This window comes from Stegodyphus dumicola, chromosome 2 (genome assembly GCF_044657685.1).
Source record: "Stegodyphus dumicola isolate Sdum_Otavi_A_Nest chromosome 2, ASM4465768v1".
In the NCBI taxonomy this organism is placed as follows: domain Eukaryota; kingdom Metazoa; phylum Arthropoda; class Arachnida; order Araneae; family Eresidae; genus Stegodyphus; species Stegodyphus dumicola.
Window position 1 is genome coordinate 229,820,984 of NC_140769.1, and position 19,908 is coordinate 229,840,891.

Below are 19,908 nucleotides of genomic sequence, written 5' to 3' on the forward strand. Positions count from 1 at the left end.
GTTGTTCAATTCAAATTTAAGCCACCAAGTTTCGTATCTATCAACATTTGTATGCATCAATTTTAGTACATGATTCTATAGTAAATTCCTTCATGGTGAATTTTATTCTTCACCAATAGTTTTTCACAAAATATTTAAAAAATATATTCGATAGTTTTAATGAAACTAAAATGCTCCTTGAAATATTTACTTTACTTTCATCCCATGCACTATGTCTTACTATTATTAATTTATTCATATTGCATTCTTCTATAATTTCATTTAATATTTGTCATGGATTTGTTATTACTTAAATAATCTCTCATTACTTTAATTTAAATTATATTCTTTGATTCATTATTTTATTTCCATCACAGTTTTTGATAGCTTTCCTCAGAGCTCTGGCATTTTTAATATTAAAATTTAATTTTAAATTGGAAGAGAAACACACCAATGTAATGTTAAATGCAAAATTAAGTAAAAAGAAAAAATAGTTTGGCATAGATTTTTAAAAAAAGTTATTTTGAAGGTGATCAAATTCAAAAGGATAAAAAAAAAATCAATTTTTAAGTTTAAATTTTATGAAACAAGAAATTTATAGTAGCTTTGAAAAGATATACAGATCTATTTCTTGTCAGCAGCTCTGGCAGTAAATAATAATCAAAAGGCAAATCAAATAAACAAGAAACAATTTCTGGTGGTCCAGTTTTCAAAAATGATTAACATCATTTCATTTTAATGATTTTTTTTTATTAACATCATTTGATTTGATGATAACAATTTTGATTAACAGCAGTCTTTGAATAATATAAGATAGAGATTTCCTATTTTAGCATAGAAAAATACAGATTTTTAGTATAACTTAAACAAGAGGGATGAAATTTATGAAACAATGAGTGCACATGTATTCTCATTTCTTGCTGCACATTACAGTTATAGTAACTGTACTACTATTAAGTATAAAAAAAAATGTGAACTCAGAAATATACTGACTAATGACATAATAGACTAATTTGTTTTCTCCATGAAAGAAAACAAATTTCAACAATCAATTCTAGGAAAATGTTAGTTTTCTTTTTTAACAAAAGTAAGGTTACACATATGGCAACAGTGTTTTCAAAGAATGTGTTAAATAATATAATGCTTAGCACTTTACATAAGATTCTTAAAAAAATGTCAACAGCAAATTTGAACTTAATCTCAATTATATAGTAAAAAATCAACAGCAACAGTTTTTGAGCAACAAAGTTCTAGGCAATTGCATATAATCAAAAGAAACAATTAAAATTTTATCAATCAATAATTAAATAGAATTTTACCCTGAAAAGATAAAACAAATTACCATACTTCAAATAGACACTTTGGGGATCTTTATTCTTTTACATGGTTAATGAGCACCTTTCCTGTTCGTCACAGAAAATAAAAAATAGGAACAGGAAATTGCTAAGAAATACAAGTATAAGTATTTTGCCACATCTGCTTTAATAAAATTAATACAGTCAAAAGTCGTTAATCCGGACTCGTCGGGACTTCGGCGATTCCGGATTATAGATCATTAGTTTAAATCTCGTAAGATGGCATGCAGAAATTCTAAAATTAAAAATATGAAACCGTAATTTATGAAATAAAGAGCAAAATCATCTAAAGGGTATCAAAATTTACAAAAAAAAAAAAAAAAAAAAAAAAAAGCTTAATATTTATTTGTTTACTTTATTAACATTTCTCTCAATGTAAGTTGTTTAAGTTGCTTCATTTTATGTGATAATACTTTCTCTTTAATTCCATAAAAAGACATAATTTCTTGTTCAGTTACAAAGTTCCGCTGTTAAAGTCCCGTTAATTGCTGTGCCGAGAATACCGACTAACTCGTCAATCGAAATTTTTTCGTTTTCATTAACCTCTCTGTCACATTCTTCATGTCTTTATCCATTTTTTGCAGCAATTCCACTTTTTGTTTGTTGGACATCGAAACATACTTTCGTTTTGCAGATCCTTTGGAAGTTCCAGCATCGGAAATTCTATTTGACATAATCGAAAGTTCAAGTTTACTTTTATAAAATTGCTCTTACAGTCTGCAAAAAATAATAAGCGAAATCCAATTCGAAGATTAAGGAACAACGTAATCATTAACATTAACTGAAATAGATAATTAGATAATTTTAGCTTACACTGCCCGTTATACATTAAACGTGCAGGCGAAAACGTATTCTGCACTTGCGCACACGCATATGCGCAGTAGTCAAGGTCTTACGCGCACGCGTAAAACGCCTGTGCGCATGTGCAGAAAGTTTTTAGCTTTGAGGTCCGGATTATAGATCATTCCGGATTATGGGTGTCCGAATTAACGACTTTTGACTATACATGTTTTTGAATTCTAATTATTTTACCTCACTAGTGCATTTTAAATTTCCCTACAAAATTAATAATCTCCAAGAATAAAACCAGTTCTGGTATTCAGTGAAACTAAACTGGGAGAGGGCATTAAAGTACACAATAGCAAGAGAGTTATTTTTTTCCTTTGAAGCAAAAATGAGTTACCTGCAGTTCATCTTGTTCAACAAGATCCACTTGAAATGTTAGATTTGTAAGACAACAAGGTACTAGCCTTCTTAATTTGACAAATAAACTCTGAAATATAACAGTTTTATAATTAAAAAATACTTTAATGCTTTTATGCCACACTTGTTACCCTCCGAGTGGCACGACTTTTTGGATATGCTCATAAATGATTGTATTTTAAACAGCATTTATTAGCTAAATTTGTAGAATTACTTATTTTAGTCTCTTTTCATAAACTTCCGTTCATTAAGATATTTACATCATTAACGAATTTTAAAAAGCAACATATTTTAAATTATAAGCTAATATATACTAAGTGATGACAGGCTAAAGCTGGTCATGCCACTCAAGGGGTTAAAATGTGGCCCTCAAGAACAAGGCCTTACAGCTTAGTGACGTAGAACATGTGACTTCAGCACAAGGGTGACATACCTTCTTTGGGGGTGAGGGCAGGATTGGGTTAAAGGTTATTGTTAGTCACCACTGCTGCAAGGAAAGTGGTATAACTGCAATGATTGAACTAAAATCTTGGTATATACCATGATTTTTCTGCAGTTGGGATACATTAAATTTGAATTTTTTGGCAATCTGTAGGCTGTTCCAGAAACAGTACAATGTGTTACATATATTCAGAAATAATGGATGTACAAATATGGACCTAAACATACATACTTTCGCTTTTCTAATGATGCAGATCTGAAAGAAAAGTGGATACATGCAATAAAACGAAAGGACTTCCTTCTGACTAAAAACAGCAGAGTGAGATTTCATTACTATGATTTCATTGATAGAAAATTAAATAGATTAAATATTCAATATGTTTAATATGTCTGCTCTTAAAGCCAAAATGATTTCCACTCAAAAACTAGTATAAAATATAAAAGTAAACAATAACTAGTGTAAAAAGTAAAAGTAAACAATAAATTAATTAAGTGGATAATACTACTATTATTTAATGTATTGTTACGAAATGTAAAGGCGCGGTAAAATGGCTTCCCCACAAAGCAGTTTTAGGGTTGCCATAAAATGGCAAGTGAAGCCAGGGTTGCCACATTTGGCGAGAAATCACCCATTTGGTGACAAAATTGGCAATATACCATGGATGGTTGGAGAACCTTCTGGAACAAATTCTTACTGGTTTAGTCCAGAATGTTTCTGAACACAAGCAGAAAGCTATATAAACTGTGCTGGTCTGCAGTCAGGAAGTGTGTATCTCTCATCGAGAGTGTGTGTCTCGTCTAGCAAGCTGATAGTTAGTCACTGAGCGAGTGTCTCGAAGTCTACAGCCGAGTTGGCCGTCCAGTGCATTGAGAGAGTCTTTTAGTGCATCGTCGAGTTTTGTCTTAGACTGTGCTGAGTCGAAAGCTATACTCTAGTGTATCGTCGAGTGCATCGCGTGGAGAGTCTTGAGAGTACGTGGAGTTCCGAGAGCGACCAACAGAGTCGGAAGCTGTACTCTGGTGCTTTGCAGTGAAGCTATCTCCACCGTTATTGCCTGACAGTGTGAAGGCTGTATCGTTGATTGTTCCAGCGTGTTTATAGTAGATCTTTGATGACTGTAAAAAGTAAGTGTTATTGGAGCTGTCCTGATTAATATTGGCTAAATAAAATGTGTTTCGATACTTAATCAAGTGTCGTCGTTATTCACTCCAAATCTACGAACCCCGTACGAACGTGAAGGAAGAAAATAACATAACAGTATAGTAAATTTTGTTTCATGTATTGCAGAAAGGCTTGTGCATTATGATTGTATATTAATCACATAGCATTAAATGTTCAGTAGTAAATTCAGTGCTCAACTATAAATTAATAATCAAGAAAATAGAGAGAACTGGAACTTAAAATAGCATTTGTAATTTGCATTTATTTCAGTTTTATTTTTAATAAACTTGTCATTATAGATTTAAAGATTTAAAAGTAATAATGATTCTCATTTAAAAATTCAAATTTATGTGTTTATAATAATTTAAAGGGATACATTACCCTTTCAACTTTTTGTCATATTTTCAAATTTACTGTGAAAATTGTAATTAATATTATATTTTTAAAAAATGTATAAATAAAACTTGAAAAAAATATTGTTACACCAGTTGCTTATAAAACTTAGAATTCATTTTTTAAAAATTTGCTATTACATTTTTTATATTAAACTTCATACATTAGCAAAATGCTAAATTTTTGAAGAGCTTATAGAGTATACGGTGTTTCAGATGGATGCAGTATAATAAACAATTAAAAAAGATAAAATATACTGGGAGAATGAAGTGCTTTTTTAAGGGATGTGCAATACCCTATACTATCATTGCACTTCCCTGATATGAAATAGGTTCTATCACATGCACTTCAGTAATGAGATGTGGGAACCTTTTCTAACTACCTTGCAAATTTTAAAATTTCTTTAAATTAAACGAGAGAGATTTTTCACTCTTCATGGTGACGTCACGAGAGAGCTGGACGGTCTTGATTCTTGATGGCCACGGTTAAATGCAAAATGTAATTTTTTTCACATAAAAATATGACAAAAAAGAGATAAATTATGTGTCATCTAATGCAGAACACTAAAAATGAAAATTCAAAAAATCAGTTACCAAACACACTAATGCGTATTACTAATATCCCAACAAAAGTAGATTGATTATAGCTGTTAGTTACCTACTTATTGATGCATAATTTAACACAAAACAGAAAATACTCAAAACCTTTTATTTTTTACCTTTATGACAGCTTCAAAGGTCTTTGAAACTTGAGTACCATTTGCCGCGTTACAAAACTTTGTGCGATAAATGCGAGTAAACATCTGTTGAATAATTTAAAAAATAATTAGGATACATTAATATAAGATTATATTAGATGATAATGCATTAGAAAAACCCAAACAATAGCAAAGAAAAAAGAAAAATTAAAATATGCATAAAATATATTGCATGAAATAACTCATTCACTTTAATTTTATTATTGAGTTTTAAAGAAAGTTTCCCTGCCATTGCAAATATGGTCTGTGCAAATAGTTTGTGTTGGCATGTTTAATCACATTTTGTCAGACAGTTTTTGGCATTTGAAAGAAAGAGACTTGCTGTGTCATGAAATTTGTAAAAATATCATTAAGCATAAAGTGTCTGAAATGGAACTATCACACTACCAGATTAGAAGCATCATTTACTTCAAGTTCTGTTGCAAAAAGACAGCTATGAAATGTCACCAAATCATGTGTATAGCTTTAGGCACTAATGTTGCATCATATGACACTGCAAAGGCTTGGTATTGAAGTTAAAAAATGAGGACTATAACATTCAAGGAGTAGAGTGCTCTGGACGACCTACTGATGTTGATGAGGGCCACCAGCAAAAAGTTATGAAAGAATATCAATATGCAACCATTAGAGAGCTTGCTAAGGAATTAGACATTAGTGCCACGTCCATTAGCTGCGCTATGCATCCCATAAACTTGATGTACAATCTCTGGGTACCACATGAGCTGACTCAAGCAGATAAGGACAGACGTGTTCAGACCTGCACTAATCTGCTCGAATATCACCGCAAGGACAAAATTCTGGACCAGATTGTCACTTGTGATGAAAAGTGGATTTACTTCAACAACACAGGCTGAAAAGGGGGTTGGTCTGCATATCGTGGGCTCGTCTACAGGTTCAGAAAGCACAATTTGACTAACAAAAAGATAATGCTTTGTATCCAGTGGGATTGCCATGGTATTATCTACAAAGAGAATCTGGAAAAATGTAAAACCCTCAACAGTAGGGCGTACAGTGAGCTGCTAGTTTGTGCTGATACTTCTATCAAGAAAAACGTTGAACTGGAACAAAAATAGTAATGTTCCATCAAGATAAGGCAAGACCACATGTGTCTACATTCATCGGCTGGACTCTGTACGGACTCAAATGAGATCTTTTGCCACACCCACCACATAGCCCAGACATCGGTCTTTCGGGCTTCTATCTTTTTTCCTACCTGCAGCTACATCTTACTAATGCTATCTTCCATTCTGCACAGGATGTCCGAAGTGAGGTTGATCTGTTGACTCATAGCCACCATGTGTCTGGGCAGAAGGCTTTGAAAAACTACCAAAACGATGGCAGAAAATCGTAGATTTGAGTGGTGATTACCCGCACTAAAAGTACTGCTTTCATGTTTTTTTTCCTAACTTTATAAAGAATGTTTTTTAGCAGAAAACTTTTACTACAACCAGATATTATTCAGAGATACACATATATTAAATTATAAACCTAATACTTAAAGTACCCTGAGATAATATGTGGTGCTATTGATAAGTGAATAGTAAAATTAAACAATACATTTGTAATATTTTGTAAGTCAAAATTAATAATCTGCTATGCACTGAACAGTAAAACAATTTACAGTAAAATTATGCTAAAACAGATTTTTAATAACATTACTGTACATATTAAAGAGTTTAAAATTTTTATATCAGGATTTAAAACTATTTCCAGGGTGATTCAATACAGATCCCTCTTTTTCAGTAGTTAAAAAAAAAAATTACTCCCCATAAGGATGCCTAAGGGAAAGAAAGTGGTAGACTCTAATATAGACGCTACTTAGTCAAATCAGTCATAATTTTTAAGATAGTTTGATAAATACTCAAACAATTCATTCTGCTTTTTAATGATTTTAAAAAAAATGGCACTTTTTAAAGCATAGAAATACTACTTTAACTTATTCTGAACTCTGAAAAGATCAGTTTTTAAGATAGTTCTATAATAATCAAATAATTCATTTTGCTATTTAATGATTTTTGAAAAAATGGCCTTTTGTAAAGTAAAGAAATACTATCCTTAACAATCTTAACAGACTTTGAACTCAGAATTTTCTCCATAAGCATTTAGTTATTAAATATTTTTAAAGAGAAAACATGCATAAACACTAAACATAATCTATTTTATTAGATTTAATAATTAAATATAATTTTCAAAGATTTATCCTTTAGATAAAGTTGCCTCTTCTTGAAAGAACTTGGTGTGATTGATCTAACTTCAATTCATATTATCTCCTAAAAATAGCTCTCATTCCTCCTGAAATGTTATTAATGCAATGCTGTACTATCTGTAAAACTAATCCCCCCCCTCACAAAAACAAACAAAAAAAAAAAAAAAAAAAAAAAAAAAAGAAAAAGAAAAAAAAAAGATCAATAGGTGAACAATGATTCTTCAAAGAAGTTAGAGATTCATTCAAACTGTACATATTTATTTAATAAAACCATAAACAAAGAAAAGAAAGAATTTGATTTAATGCAGAAGCAATTCAAATTACTGTAAACATAATTTAAATCTACTTTAAGTTTATAAAAACAGGCATTTTAATTATAGTTTTCAGTACACTGATTACAATATGCTTCAAAATAATCATAGCACATTGTCTCATATACCAAAATAAAAGAAATATTGTATCAACTTAAGCAGAATTTCAGTAGGGAAGATTAAGATTATTTTACGTATATCAAATTTAAGCAATCTAATTAAGTTGCATATCAAATTTAAGTAATCTTCAAGCTGCTCTTTTATATCTCTTTTTTCTTTTGGAAAGGAGAAAATGCTAGAGCAGGGGTTCTCAACCGGTGGTATGCAAGAGAAAAGTAGGTGGTAAGCAAAGTATTTTTAATTATTAAATTCAAAAATTAAAACCTCAACATCCTGACTGAGTTTTTTCTCTAACACTCGTAAACTTATGCGATCTGAGTTTTGTTCAAGAGTGGTGGTACTAAAGGTTTTCAATTTTTGTTTAAGTGATACACGATAGTCAAAAGGTTGAAAACCGCTGTGCTAAAGTATACTATAAAACCAGTTCATCACATTTGTCCAGTTTCAGATCATTTAAGACAAACTATTTTCTTAAAACAACAGTCTCACCTGAAGATTGCAAATAAAATTATCCACTCCAGGTAATGTTTCTGTGTTGCATAAATCAAATCCTGGAGGTACTTTAGGATCAATTAACTGAGCAATTATGTCAACATCTTCTGCATCATCAACCTAAAATTTAAAAAAAGAAAAAGATTTTACTATACAAAGCAAGAAATTCACATCACTGGAATTTTGAAAAATAACTGAGGACTTTTAAATTTCCCACAAAATAAAATTCCACAACTGCAATAAAGTTCTCTCACTTGAAAGCTAAACATTAAGTAAAATCATTAGTATACAACAATTAAAAAAAAATAGAAGGTTCTATAAGCATATATCTGAGAAAAACAACTAATAATATGCATAAAAATAATATGTACAATATACTAATAAAAATGATGAAATTCAAAGTAATAATGCATAAATAAACAAAAATTTTAAGACTAAATATAATAGCTTCAAATTTTTCCTTATTTAGGTTAATTATTTCATTGAACTCCCCCCCTTTTTTTACTAAGAAGTACATATGTTATTTTCACTATATTTCTTCAAAAAGATGCTGGTTTCTGGTTTTAATTTGTTACGCAAGGCCAAACAGCTAAACACTTTTATAACCATTATGCTGAAGGAATAAAAAAATCATACTACATTAACACATTAAAATATATAAATTAAAAAATGTATTTAATATATTAAAGCAAAATTCAATAAAATTGAAATCATTTTGAAGAATTGTCATTGGATCCTTTTGGATTTTTATCCATTCTTGTCAAGTTTTATTACCTGCCAGATACCTTCAGCCTTTTTTCTCTTAGTACTCTCTTCTTTTCCTTTCCTCCATTTTCTCTTCAGAGATGTTATCCTCATCCAGATCTTACTACGTCATGTGCCCCAGGGCTTGATCTCATGAACCGGCAATGTTGTGTCAAGCAATAATGCGGTATATCTGAATGTCTAAGTCTAAGAATTTTACTATATCAGGTTGTCTATAGATCTTGCACAGCTCTAAAGTAGATCTTCTCCACGATCCATTCACATATACCCTACAAGTATGCAATGTAATATCCTTCTCTCAAAAATCCCCAAAGCTTCCTCATCACATAAAGTCAGGGCTAAAGTTTCTGCCACATAAGTCAAAACAGATCTTATACGACTCTTGTAAAGAAGTAACTTAGTTCTTAGCTTGAGAAAGCTAGATTTTTAAATACTAGCTCTTTCAGCCATGAAAACATCTATTTGCAGCAGAGATTAAGTATTTCAGAAGTTATCTCCTTTTTACAATTCAGCTCATCCAAATACTCTCTCCATCTCTGTAGAATGTCATTCTTCTCACTCATGATAGAACCATCTTTACCTCTACGAAGTGTTAATCTATGTTTAAAACTTCTCCGTCCATGATTGATTTCGTGAAAGAAAGCTCTGTCTTCCCCTACTCTCTAAGATATTCAACATAAGAACATTCTCTTTGAATATTTTCATGAAAGTTCCCTTTTTTTAGCATGGTGGATTGTTTTTTCATTTTTTCTAGCAAATTTACATTTGCCAACAGCTAATCTAGTATGCTTTAATTAAGACACAATAACATGCCGAATAAATACTAACAGATGTGTACAGAAGGTTGTTTATTCTCCTATCAATAAAATTCCGAGTTCCATACTCAAGGACTCCATTCCGGATAATAATTCTTGGGGTATTTATAGGATTCCTTGCCAGTGTGGTTTAATTTACATTGGCCAAACTAAGAGAGCCTTAAAATTTCACGTCCAGGAATATGAGGCATATGTTAGAAAAAAGGAAACACAGAAGTCTTCTGTTGCTCAACATTGCTGGTCCGAAAATCACACTTTCAATTTTTCTGCTGCCAAAATTATTCAAAAAACATCTTCCATTGGGGAACTGGGTTTTCTACAGGCATTTCACATTCAAAAAAAAAATCTTTCTGTTCTAGTTAACGATCCTAATTCCAATCCATCTTTGCCTTTGGCCTTTAAAGAAATTATGTTTTAGTTCTGGTTTCACCAACAGATGGAGCCACTTGCTTATTCTTGCTCAGGCTTTCTTATCTTATCTAAACACTATTTTCTATCTTGTTCATTTGCGGTTTTGCAGCTGAGGATGGTGGTTTGGTAAAACCATCGAAACTAGTCCTGTGAAAATTTTGAAAATATAACGCTGATTTTTGTTGTTTGACTTCTGAACTAGTATGCATTCTTTGAAACATATTCTATATGCCTTTTTTTAAAGGTCAGTGGCAGTCCTACATTCTTTGTTAAATCAGTCATCACTCATTTCCTTTTTTGCTTTTTCTAAAACTCTGTTGCCAGTTTCAATGAGAGTCATCCTTAAAAGATTCCAATTCCCATTTATACCCTCCAACTCCTTTAATTTCAGGCTTTTAAATTGAGTTTCTGATTTATTTCGGTATCTCTGCTTTATGCCTCTCATTTAGCAGCAGATAATTAAACTTCTCTTATTTCATCTCTTGCTTTTTATAAGTATTAGCGATTCTTGCTCTGATTTTCTTCATTACCAAGTAATAGTCAAAATTCGCTCCACTATATGACCTGATATCCAGTATGTCTAATGCATGTCTGTTATCAATTAAGACATGGTCAATCTGATTGAAAGTATCACAATCTGGAAATCTCCAGGTCATTTTTTGAATACTTTCATGTGGAAAGCAAATACTGGCCATCACATATCATATTTCATAGAAGGAAAAAAAAAAAAAAAAAAAACAATCTTTTCCCATCATCATTTGAGACATAATGTAGGCTATGCCCACCAATGGTAAGTCTGAACCTATTTTTCTTTATGCTCTTGGCCTTTGCATCTCCAAGCAAAGTCTTGATATCATACATAAATAAATTAATACATAAAAATACACCTGAGATTGTGGAACTGCAGCACTCCCTATTTCCACTTATTATTATTTTTAATATTTAATATAGTGTGCCCTTTAGTCTTTAATTCTTTATTTATACTTTTACAATACATAATCCTTAAGCTTAATGTCAGTAGCCATCACCTACTTTGTGAAAAAGGTCCAAAAGTCTTCGTTTGGAACAGTGCGCTTCACAGTTCCAGTGATGTGGTGGTTGGCTGTTCTGCGCATGCGCACACAGAAAACAGCACGCGAGCCGGTTAGAGAGAAGAGCACTGTTGCCCATGCAGTGCCGAAATTCTGGCATGTTGTTGAAAATGTGATTTCTTTTACTCCGTGTGGTATTTCTTCACAAAGTGGAACTTCATCATATGGACCATAAAGATAGTTCATGAAAATTTGCAGCTTTTAAAAATTTGCCTCACTGAAATTCAGTCAACATTAAATGCAGATTAAACTATTGCAAAAGCAACAGGAATTTTAAAATATCTAAATGATGGTAATTTCAAGTTTTGGTTAGAGCTTTTTTATCAGATGCATCACTTTGAAATAATATACAATTAAATGCAATCCAGAGAAATTACTGTGTTTAAAGTTAATGAATATATAACAAATTTCAAAACTGCTATTTTAGAATTGAGAAACTCAAAGTACTGCGAGAATTTTCAAAGACACTGATGGCAGAAGCTAAGGAAATATGTGACTTTATACAATGTATTGATATAATGCACAGATATTCTTCCACTAAACACTTAGTAGCTGTTAAATTGTTTAACATTCTACAGAAGAAATAGTACTGACCACTGAAGCATATCCAATGATTGACAATGAAAAGCTTGAAACTCAACTAAAAGTATTCTATTGTAGGTCTGATACCCATAAATACTGCAAATTAATTGAGCTACTGAAATTTATCTTCAAAAATAATCTAGATTATGTTCTTAGTGAAATTACGAAACTGATAAAATTCTCTTGAGAGTTCCCATGACCACCAGAGGCAGAACGCTGCTTTTCAACATTGAAAAGAATGAAAACCTTTCTAAGAAGCACTAGGAATTCGGAAAGACTAAATGCACTTGCATTGCTTTAAATAAAGAAAAATTTCCTCAGTTGTCATCCAGAGATCAAAGAGAAAATTATTGATCTTTCTGCACAAATTAAAACAAGAAAAATGAATTTCATTTTTAAATGAATAGACAAAAATTGAACTGTAACAATTTTGGTTAAAGTAATTAAGAAATGTTAATTTTTTTCTTGTAAGATTTCATGAAATTTCAAAATAAATTTTCGTTTTATACATGTTTGTTTCCTTTTACACAATTTTAAAACAAAGGTTAATTTTTTTTTTTTTTTTTTTTTTTTTTTTTTTTTTTTTTTGAACAGCACCCCCACTAATTTTAGCCACTAGCTGCCACTGCTCAGAATGAAAAACACGTGATTATATGCCTAATACATAGAAAAGCATAAAAATTTTCATAATCAGAAATGGCAATATAATTTTGCATTTTTTACTACATAAATGAAGGAAGTCTCCACTTTTGTTGATCTGGTCTTTTGGACGGGATATGCAAATTATCTCGAATTTTTGGACGGTGTGCTATTTAACCAATCAGCATTGCAACATGATAACATGGTGAATATATTTAAATGTACTGACACAAATGCTTCTATGTGCTATGTTCAAGCATTTTTCACATGTTGTATATATCATTTACAAAACCAATTTCAAAAAAGTGTATTGCCTCAAAGAGACAGCATTGCAGCATTACACCCCTAATTTGGTAAGTCTATGTTTGAGACAGAGGACATTGGAGGCATTGAATTGGAAGAGGCCTGAACATGGAGGCAACAAGTACGGCACATGATTGATACCTTAATTTAAGTATGCATTTTTGAACAAACATGGTATTCATCACATTTGTACAAATACCATTAAATGTGCTAGCAATTCGCTTATAAAAACACTTGCACCAAGAAAACACATAATGTAACCAAATTTATATTCTGGCAATTACTGGGCATTACTCAATTTCCAGCTGTCTATTAATTGCAATCATATGCTGCTGCACAATTTTGTAACTAATGATTTTTCCTGTAGTCTTTTTTTTTTTTTTTAGGGGGGGGGGGCAGAACTAAATTTGATAATTTTCCCAATTTTTCCCAAAATGGTGCTGCAGTACCCTGTTATTTGACTTTGCATACTATAAATAGATTAATGTGTTTATATATTGGGACTGGTGATTCAGAAGTAAAAAAAGAAATGCATATACTTTCTTTTAGGACCTACACACAGAAAAGACATATTATTTAGTTCTCACGTGTACTTACAGGAATATATAGTGCATTATTTATATATCCTGGCAATACAAAATGCATTTCTAAGCTAAAATATAATCTAGGATCATATCTAACGATTTCTGAAACTGTTTTTCTCTTAAATCTATAAAAGAGGCTTTTATTTGCATAAGCACTTAAAAAATAAAGGAATGAATTTTTTGTTTGTTTAATAAAAAAATTCAGTTGAATTTTTTTTCTATATCATTACTATACATTATGTACAAATACCCTGCATTCAGTTAAAATATAATTAAAACCATTCAAAACACACAGCATGCAAAAATCAAAAACAGTGCAGATTTTGACACGTAATGTTGCATAAGATTATAGGAAAGATCACTGAATGAGAAAAGAATCCAAAGATATGAAAGACTTACTTAAAAGCGAGTTCTAAGCACAGTCAAACAGAAGATATAAACATCCATGCAAGAGATGATAGAAAAAGAAAATTAATCTTCAGTAACAAATATGATTATCCCTGATTGTGATAATGACTGTTCATGCTCAGTATTAGGGCATCAACAAATTTTTCAGGCATCATTGTCTATTGCAGTTATAGTGCTAATCTTTTTGCAAAAACTGACATAATGTTAGAATCAAACACACTCATTTTCTGGCTAGCCCACCACTGTGACAAAGCGTTTCGTCATTCGCTCCCGTGTGCCATGCATTCAAACTTTTGTAATGTATTAGAAACTAATATTTTGGCCACCAAGGTGGCATTATATCTTTATATGGTTTGAGATACATGTAGATTTGACTTTGTACTTGAAATGAGACAAAGATGACTGACAAGCACATAGATTTTTAGTTTATAAATATAAAGCAAAAGCCATATTTGCAGTTTGACTTGAAGATTTTCTCGTGGCTCTTTAAATGACCATGTGATATTTATTGATGAACATTATGGGGAATTCCCCCCCCACACAACATAAGATGCTTCTTTTATTGTGCACATGGTATTTATTGATACATGTTATGGTAGATTATTATTATTATTATTATTATTATTATTTTCCTGGCAGAGCACTGGGTGTGTGTCTGGATTTCTAATTGTTTGAATTTCTAATCAAGAATTATGCTTTATGTATGTGAAATGTTCCTATTTTGCACATTACAATGTCAAAGCATCAAAAATTAACAAATGATGTGAATCTAAATAAAGTTATATCTAACTTTATCGTTTATATAGAGAAAGAAACAGAGTTGAAACTTCAGAATTATATGAGGAAAGACTTGTTAAATCTCTACTTGAAGAACTTTTTGGTGAAAGGTATACTATTTACATATTTTTTTTTTTTTTTTTTTTTTTTTAATGTTTCCAACACTGGTAGATGAACTCTTTAGAACTTGGAACAAATACTTGTGGAACTGTAATGAGAAGTAGGAAAAGAATGAGTGAAAATTTTCTGCCACCCAAAATGAAAATTGGTGAGATGCTGCCTACACTTAACTGCTTTCAAAAATAGACAGGAAGTGCTTTATTCAAATAAAACTCGTAAGAAAGTGTGACAGCAATGTTTTGTTTGTTCATACTCCTGCAAAAATCCTCCTCCAAAAAGGCAAATGAACTACAGTCAAAAGTCGATAATCTGGATTATAGATCATCAGTTTAAATCTGGTAAAATGGCATGCAGAAATAATAAAATTAAGAATATGAAACCGTAATTTACGAAGTAAAGAACAATTATGATCTAAAGGGTATCAAAATTTACAAAAAAAAAAAGCTTAATATTTATTTGTTTACTTTATTAAACATTTCTTTCAATGTAAGTCGTTTAAGTTGCTTTGTTTTTTATGTAATAATACATTCTCTTTAATTCTATAAACAGACATAATTTCTTGTTCAGTTACAAAGTTCCGCTGTTAAAGTCCTATAATTGCTGTGTCGAGAATACCGACTAATTTGTCAATCGAAATTTTTTCGTTTTCAATAACCTCTGTCAATTTCTTCGCTATCGAAAGCAAATTATAATGACGAGGCATTTGATTTAAATCATATCAAAGACTGAGTACATCGAGATGAAATACTACATTGAGTAAGCAATTATAAGCCAAATAAAATAAAACATCTGCCCTTAAGATAAGGATAGTGCTGACAGATCAACTTCCAATTCATTGCACGCTGCCCCGTTAAAGATAAACAAAGTTTAGATAAACAAACGTTAAAGTTTAGATAAACAAAGGATATGCCTTTATCCATTTTTTGCAGCAATTCCACTTTTTGTTTAATGGACTCCGAAAGATACTTTCGCTTTGTATATCCTTTACATATTAGTAAATATATATCGGAAATTCTATTTGACAAAATCGAAAGTTCAAGCTTACTTTTATAAAATTGCTCTAACAGTCTGCAAAAAATAATAATCCGGATCCAATTCGAAGATTAAGGAACAACGCTATCTGCAACATTAACTGAAATAGATAATTAAATAATTTTAGCTTAGCTTATCCCGTCCGTTATACATTAAACGCGCATTCATAAACGTATTTTGCGCACGCGCACACGCAAATTCACAGCGGTAAAGGTCTTACGCGCATGCGTCAAAAAGTTTGTAGCTTTGAGGTCCGGATTATAGATCATTCCGGATTATGGGTGTCCGAATTAACGACTTTTGACTGTATTTTGAATGCAAGAATTTAACAAAGGACTAGATGCAGATCTCTGCTTTGAAATTTATCACACTAAAAACGAGTTTTAAGTAAAATGTTTAGTTGTCAAATGTATAATGTCAGAAGTCACTAACATGTAAGTAAATACTGGAAAAAAATTAATACACAAAATAAAAATATTTTAAACAACAACAAAAAAAAAACTTAACTATATGAAGTATGTAAATAATATGGCAACTGATGACATGCTGCTACGTGTCTCCTGAGAATAACATTCCATTTATATTTCATTAGGCTTTGGGTTGGTTCATAGACTGTGTGGAAAATACCTGAATTCTCTAAAAGTTCAGTGACACCTGTTATACAATGAGATGTAATGTTGTCATTCATGAAAGAAATTTAAATCCCAAAGTATTGAAGTAAAGTTACACATTTCACCAATGACTGTGTAGAGACATTAGGTACTTTTTGGAAGCAGGCAAGATGAAAAATGAGCAATCGCCTTTGCCGGGAATCAAACCACAGACCTCTGGAATACCGGCCCAGCGTGCAGAACTGCTATACCACAAAGGCGGAAGAAATACTTTATGACTGAACCATTTTTAAACATGCGGATCGCTGCCCAAGTACTAAATATCACGCATTCTAAAATGAGAAATCCAACATCTTCAATCAAATGTCTTTCTAAGATGCTGGACAGCTGAATTTATGTCTCCTGCTGTCTCCAGGATGCCTTGAAACACTAGGACTAAATCGGCTCTTTGTACACAGAACTCAACTCCATTGCTGAATTCCTTCGTCCATGTATTCCTGACATCACAGAAAATGCAGTCTCTTATGGATACACATCAGTGCCAAACACCATAGTGGTTGCCAAGCAAACAAATTAGATATATACAGTTTCCTTGCCATAGCGAAATGAGATTTTAGGCAAACATGCATCTTGCAATTTCGCACATTACCTGCCAGGGACCTCTCCTCACCTGTAAAACAAATTACTGATTCACCATCACCCTGGTTCATCATGAACAACCACAACTAAAGATTCAGACAACAGTTTCTATTATTTAAAACAATGCCCAAGCTCATGACATGATACTGTGAGCAATCTCAAATGCTTCATTCTCAAGAGTAATATTTAAACTTCCTTCCAGGTTCTCAATGATTTGACCATGGATGAAGTCATTAAATATTATTGTGAACTGTCCATTGCACACAACAGTGACAGCAACTTGATGTCACTGAAACTGATCACTGAAAATTCATAATTCCCAGTGTACAGTTGCTTTTGCTTCCACTAAATCCTTCTTGTATGGTCACAGTATATCATGCTTTACATTTGTGTAAGCCCTATTATACCATATCCTAAGCAATCTTCTGACTCATCTTTTAATTGGTTCTGCTCCCTTGTTCAACTATTCTGTTAATTTCTTCATTTTATCCTTAATGTTTGCCTATTAGTGTATAAAACTACAGCCTTTTAAAATATCAATAAAATAAGTAGTTCAGATTTACAAATGTCAAAATAGGGGGGAAAGAGCAATAAAATTGATTCACCAAAGCACCAAACCAAAATTTTCAGTTTTTGAACATAAACTAACATTTTATAACATTTCATAACACTTCAGTCTTCATGTCAAATATTTCTAACTAATTTAATTTTATACTGGGCCATATAAAACGTCTCTGTAGTTTTTACATTTTTTTAAAAAAAAATTCTTTATTGAATATCAATTTTAATCAAGCACATATTGACCATTATTATCTATGACCTTTTGACATTTTTCAGGTAGCTTCATAATTCCATCAGTGTAGAACTTCTGTATTTATCGTTGAAAAAATTGAGCATGTGATTTTCAGTGGCGCTTCTGTCGGCCAGTTTTTTACAATTAAGAGAGATTTGCACAGACTGAAACAAATGGCAGTCATACGGTGCATGCATCAAAACTCCCCAACCAAGTTCCAAGTCATCAAAGATGAGTGTGGCCGCATATTGTCACAATGGAACACAACTCCCCTTCTGTTGGCCAATTCTGGTTGCTCTTTCTGGATTACTTCATTCAAATGGTCAAGCTGTGTACAGTACAGGGCCGAATTGATGGTTTTGTCAGATTGCAGCAGCTCAATTGACAATTCTGAATTCTTTGACATCAGAATTTCCAGAAAAAAATCGAGCAAACCATACCTGTGTCCTTTGTTCACAGCATTCTCACAGTACACTTCATAAATTTTTTGGCATGTTTTGCAGCATTTTTACCTTTTTTACAGTAAAAAAGCTTCACATAGCATATTTCTTCAGACAATTCACTCATTTTCAAATCAATACTTTTTACATGAGCAACGAATTAGAAAACTATCTTCACAAAAAATGGAAACTGAATGGCACCTTTTAAGTACATGTTCGTTTGAGAGAATCGGATGAGTGCTGCTGGATATATAGGCTTCAACACCATCTAGTTGCAAAAACCCGTAGAGACTTTTTATATGACCCAATATTTGAAGTGAAATTACATCTAATTAAAATCAACAATTTATTATGAAAAATACTAACTTCTAAAATGCAAGCATCTTTGTTACCAGCTGATAGATCCAGGTCAGGCAAATCTTCATCACCACTGCTATTACCTTCATCATTCTTTCCAAGTGATTGAGATTCATGGGTATCCTCAATTTTTAAAAATGGTTTAATAAAAGAAAAATTACAGCAATGAAATCTGAACAAATCTATAATAATAGTATTTCTTGCAAAAGGCAAATTACTTATACTCATTTATTCATTCAACTAAAAAAAAAATACTAAATAAGATGTTAAAACTGAAAGAAAAACTAAGAATTACACATCACAAGCATAATAATAACCAATAAATACAAACTAACAACACCACAAATGATTTCCTCCATGTTAACTTAAGAAACAAAGTTAAGCTATTGAAAGCTGAAGTACATAATACAATAAGTAAAATTTTAAAAAGAGTCTAAAAATTATTTAATAAATTCCATTAAGTTTATATAAAAAGGGGTTTAGAGTTCACTAGCCCTCAATGTTATTGATAAAACAATTACTTTCATGGTAATATAAAAAATCAGAATTAGGAAAACTGAGATTTCCAGGTAAACAGATAAAAGAAAAAATAATTTTAGAAATGCAGGTGAGAAGTAAGACACTAGAAATCTAGAAAGTATGATGATATTTATGTGATTTGCATATTTTGTTTACTTTATAATAATTTAATTTTTAAAATATAATTGTAAACTGCCTCAATAAAGGCACATATGGATTACCTTTTTGTTATGCACCTCTTGCCAATTTGATATCAGCTCAAGTAATCATATGATATTTTTTTTTTTTTTTTTTTTTTAAAGTTGAATAAGAATTGAGATTCACAGAATGATAAATAATAAAAATTAGATAAAACATACGTTAACTTATTAACCACTTGCCTGATTATCCCGAGTTATCTCGGGTTCATATATATTGCACTTAATTATTATCCCGTGAAAACTTGGGCGAAGCAGAATTTGTTAGTACGATTTGTTTTATTACCGTTTTACTCGGCCTGGAGAAAATGAAAGGAAATATTCAGCTTTGATTGGCAGTTTGCCAAATTTTGTTGGTTGCTCAGTTCTTTTGGAGGGGCTGGTCACGTGTTTTGCTATTGTATAG

General features: G+C 31.5%; 1 protein-coding gene across 1 annotated transcript in view; it reads right to left on the reverse strand.

The window, feature by feature from the left end:
• Positions 1–19,908, reverse strand: part of LOC118192785 (C2 domain-containing protein 5) — a 154,425-nt gene that overhangs the window by 25,037 nt on the left and 109,480 nt on the right. Inside the window, exons 22-25 of the mRNA XM_035363801.2 lie at positions 18,796–18,909; positions 8,417–8,539; positions 5,252–5,335; positions 2,518–2,607 (exon numbers count right to left, since the gene is read on the reverse strand). Of these exons, the coding sequence (XP_035219692.1) occupies positions 2,518–2,607; positions 5,252–5,335; positions 8,417–8,539; positions 18,796–18,909 (411 nt within the window). The remainder of the gene's footprint in view (positions 1–2,517; positions 2,608–5,251; positions 5,336–8,416; positions 8,540–18,795; positions 18,910–19,908) is intronic.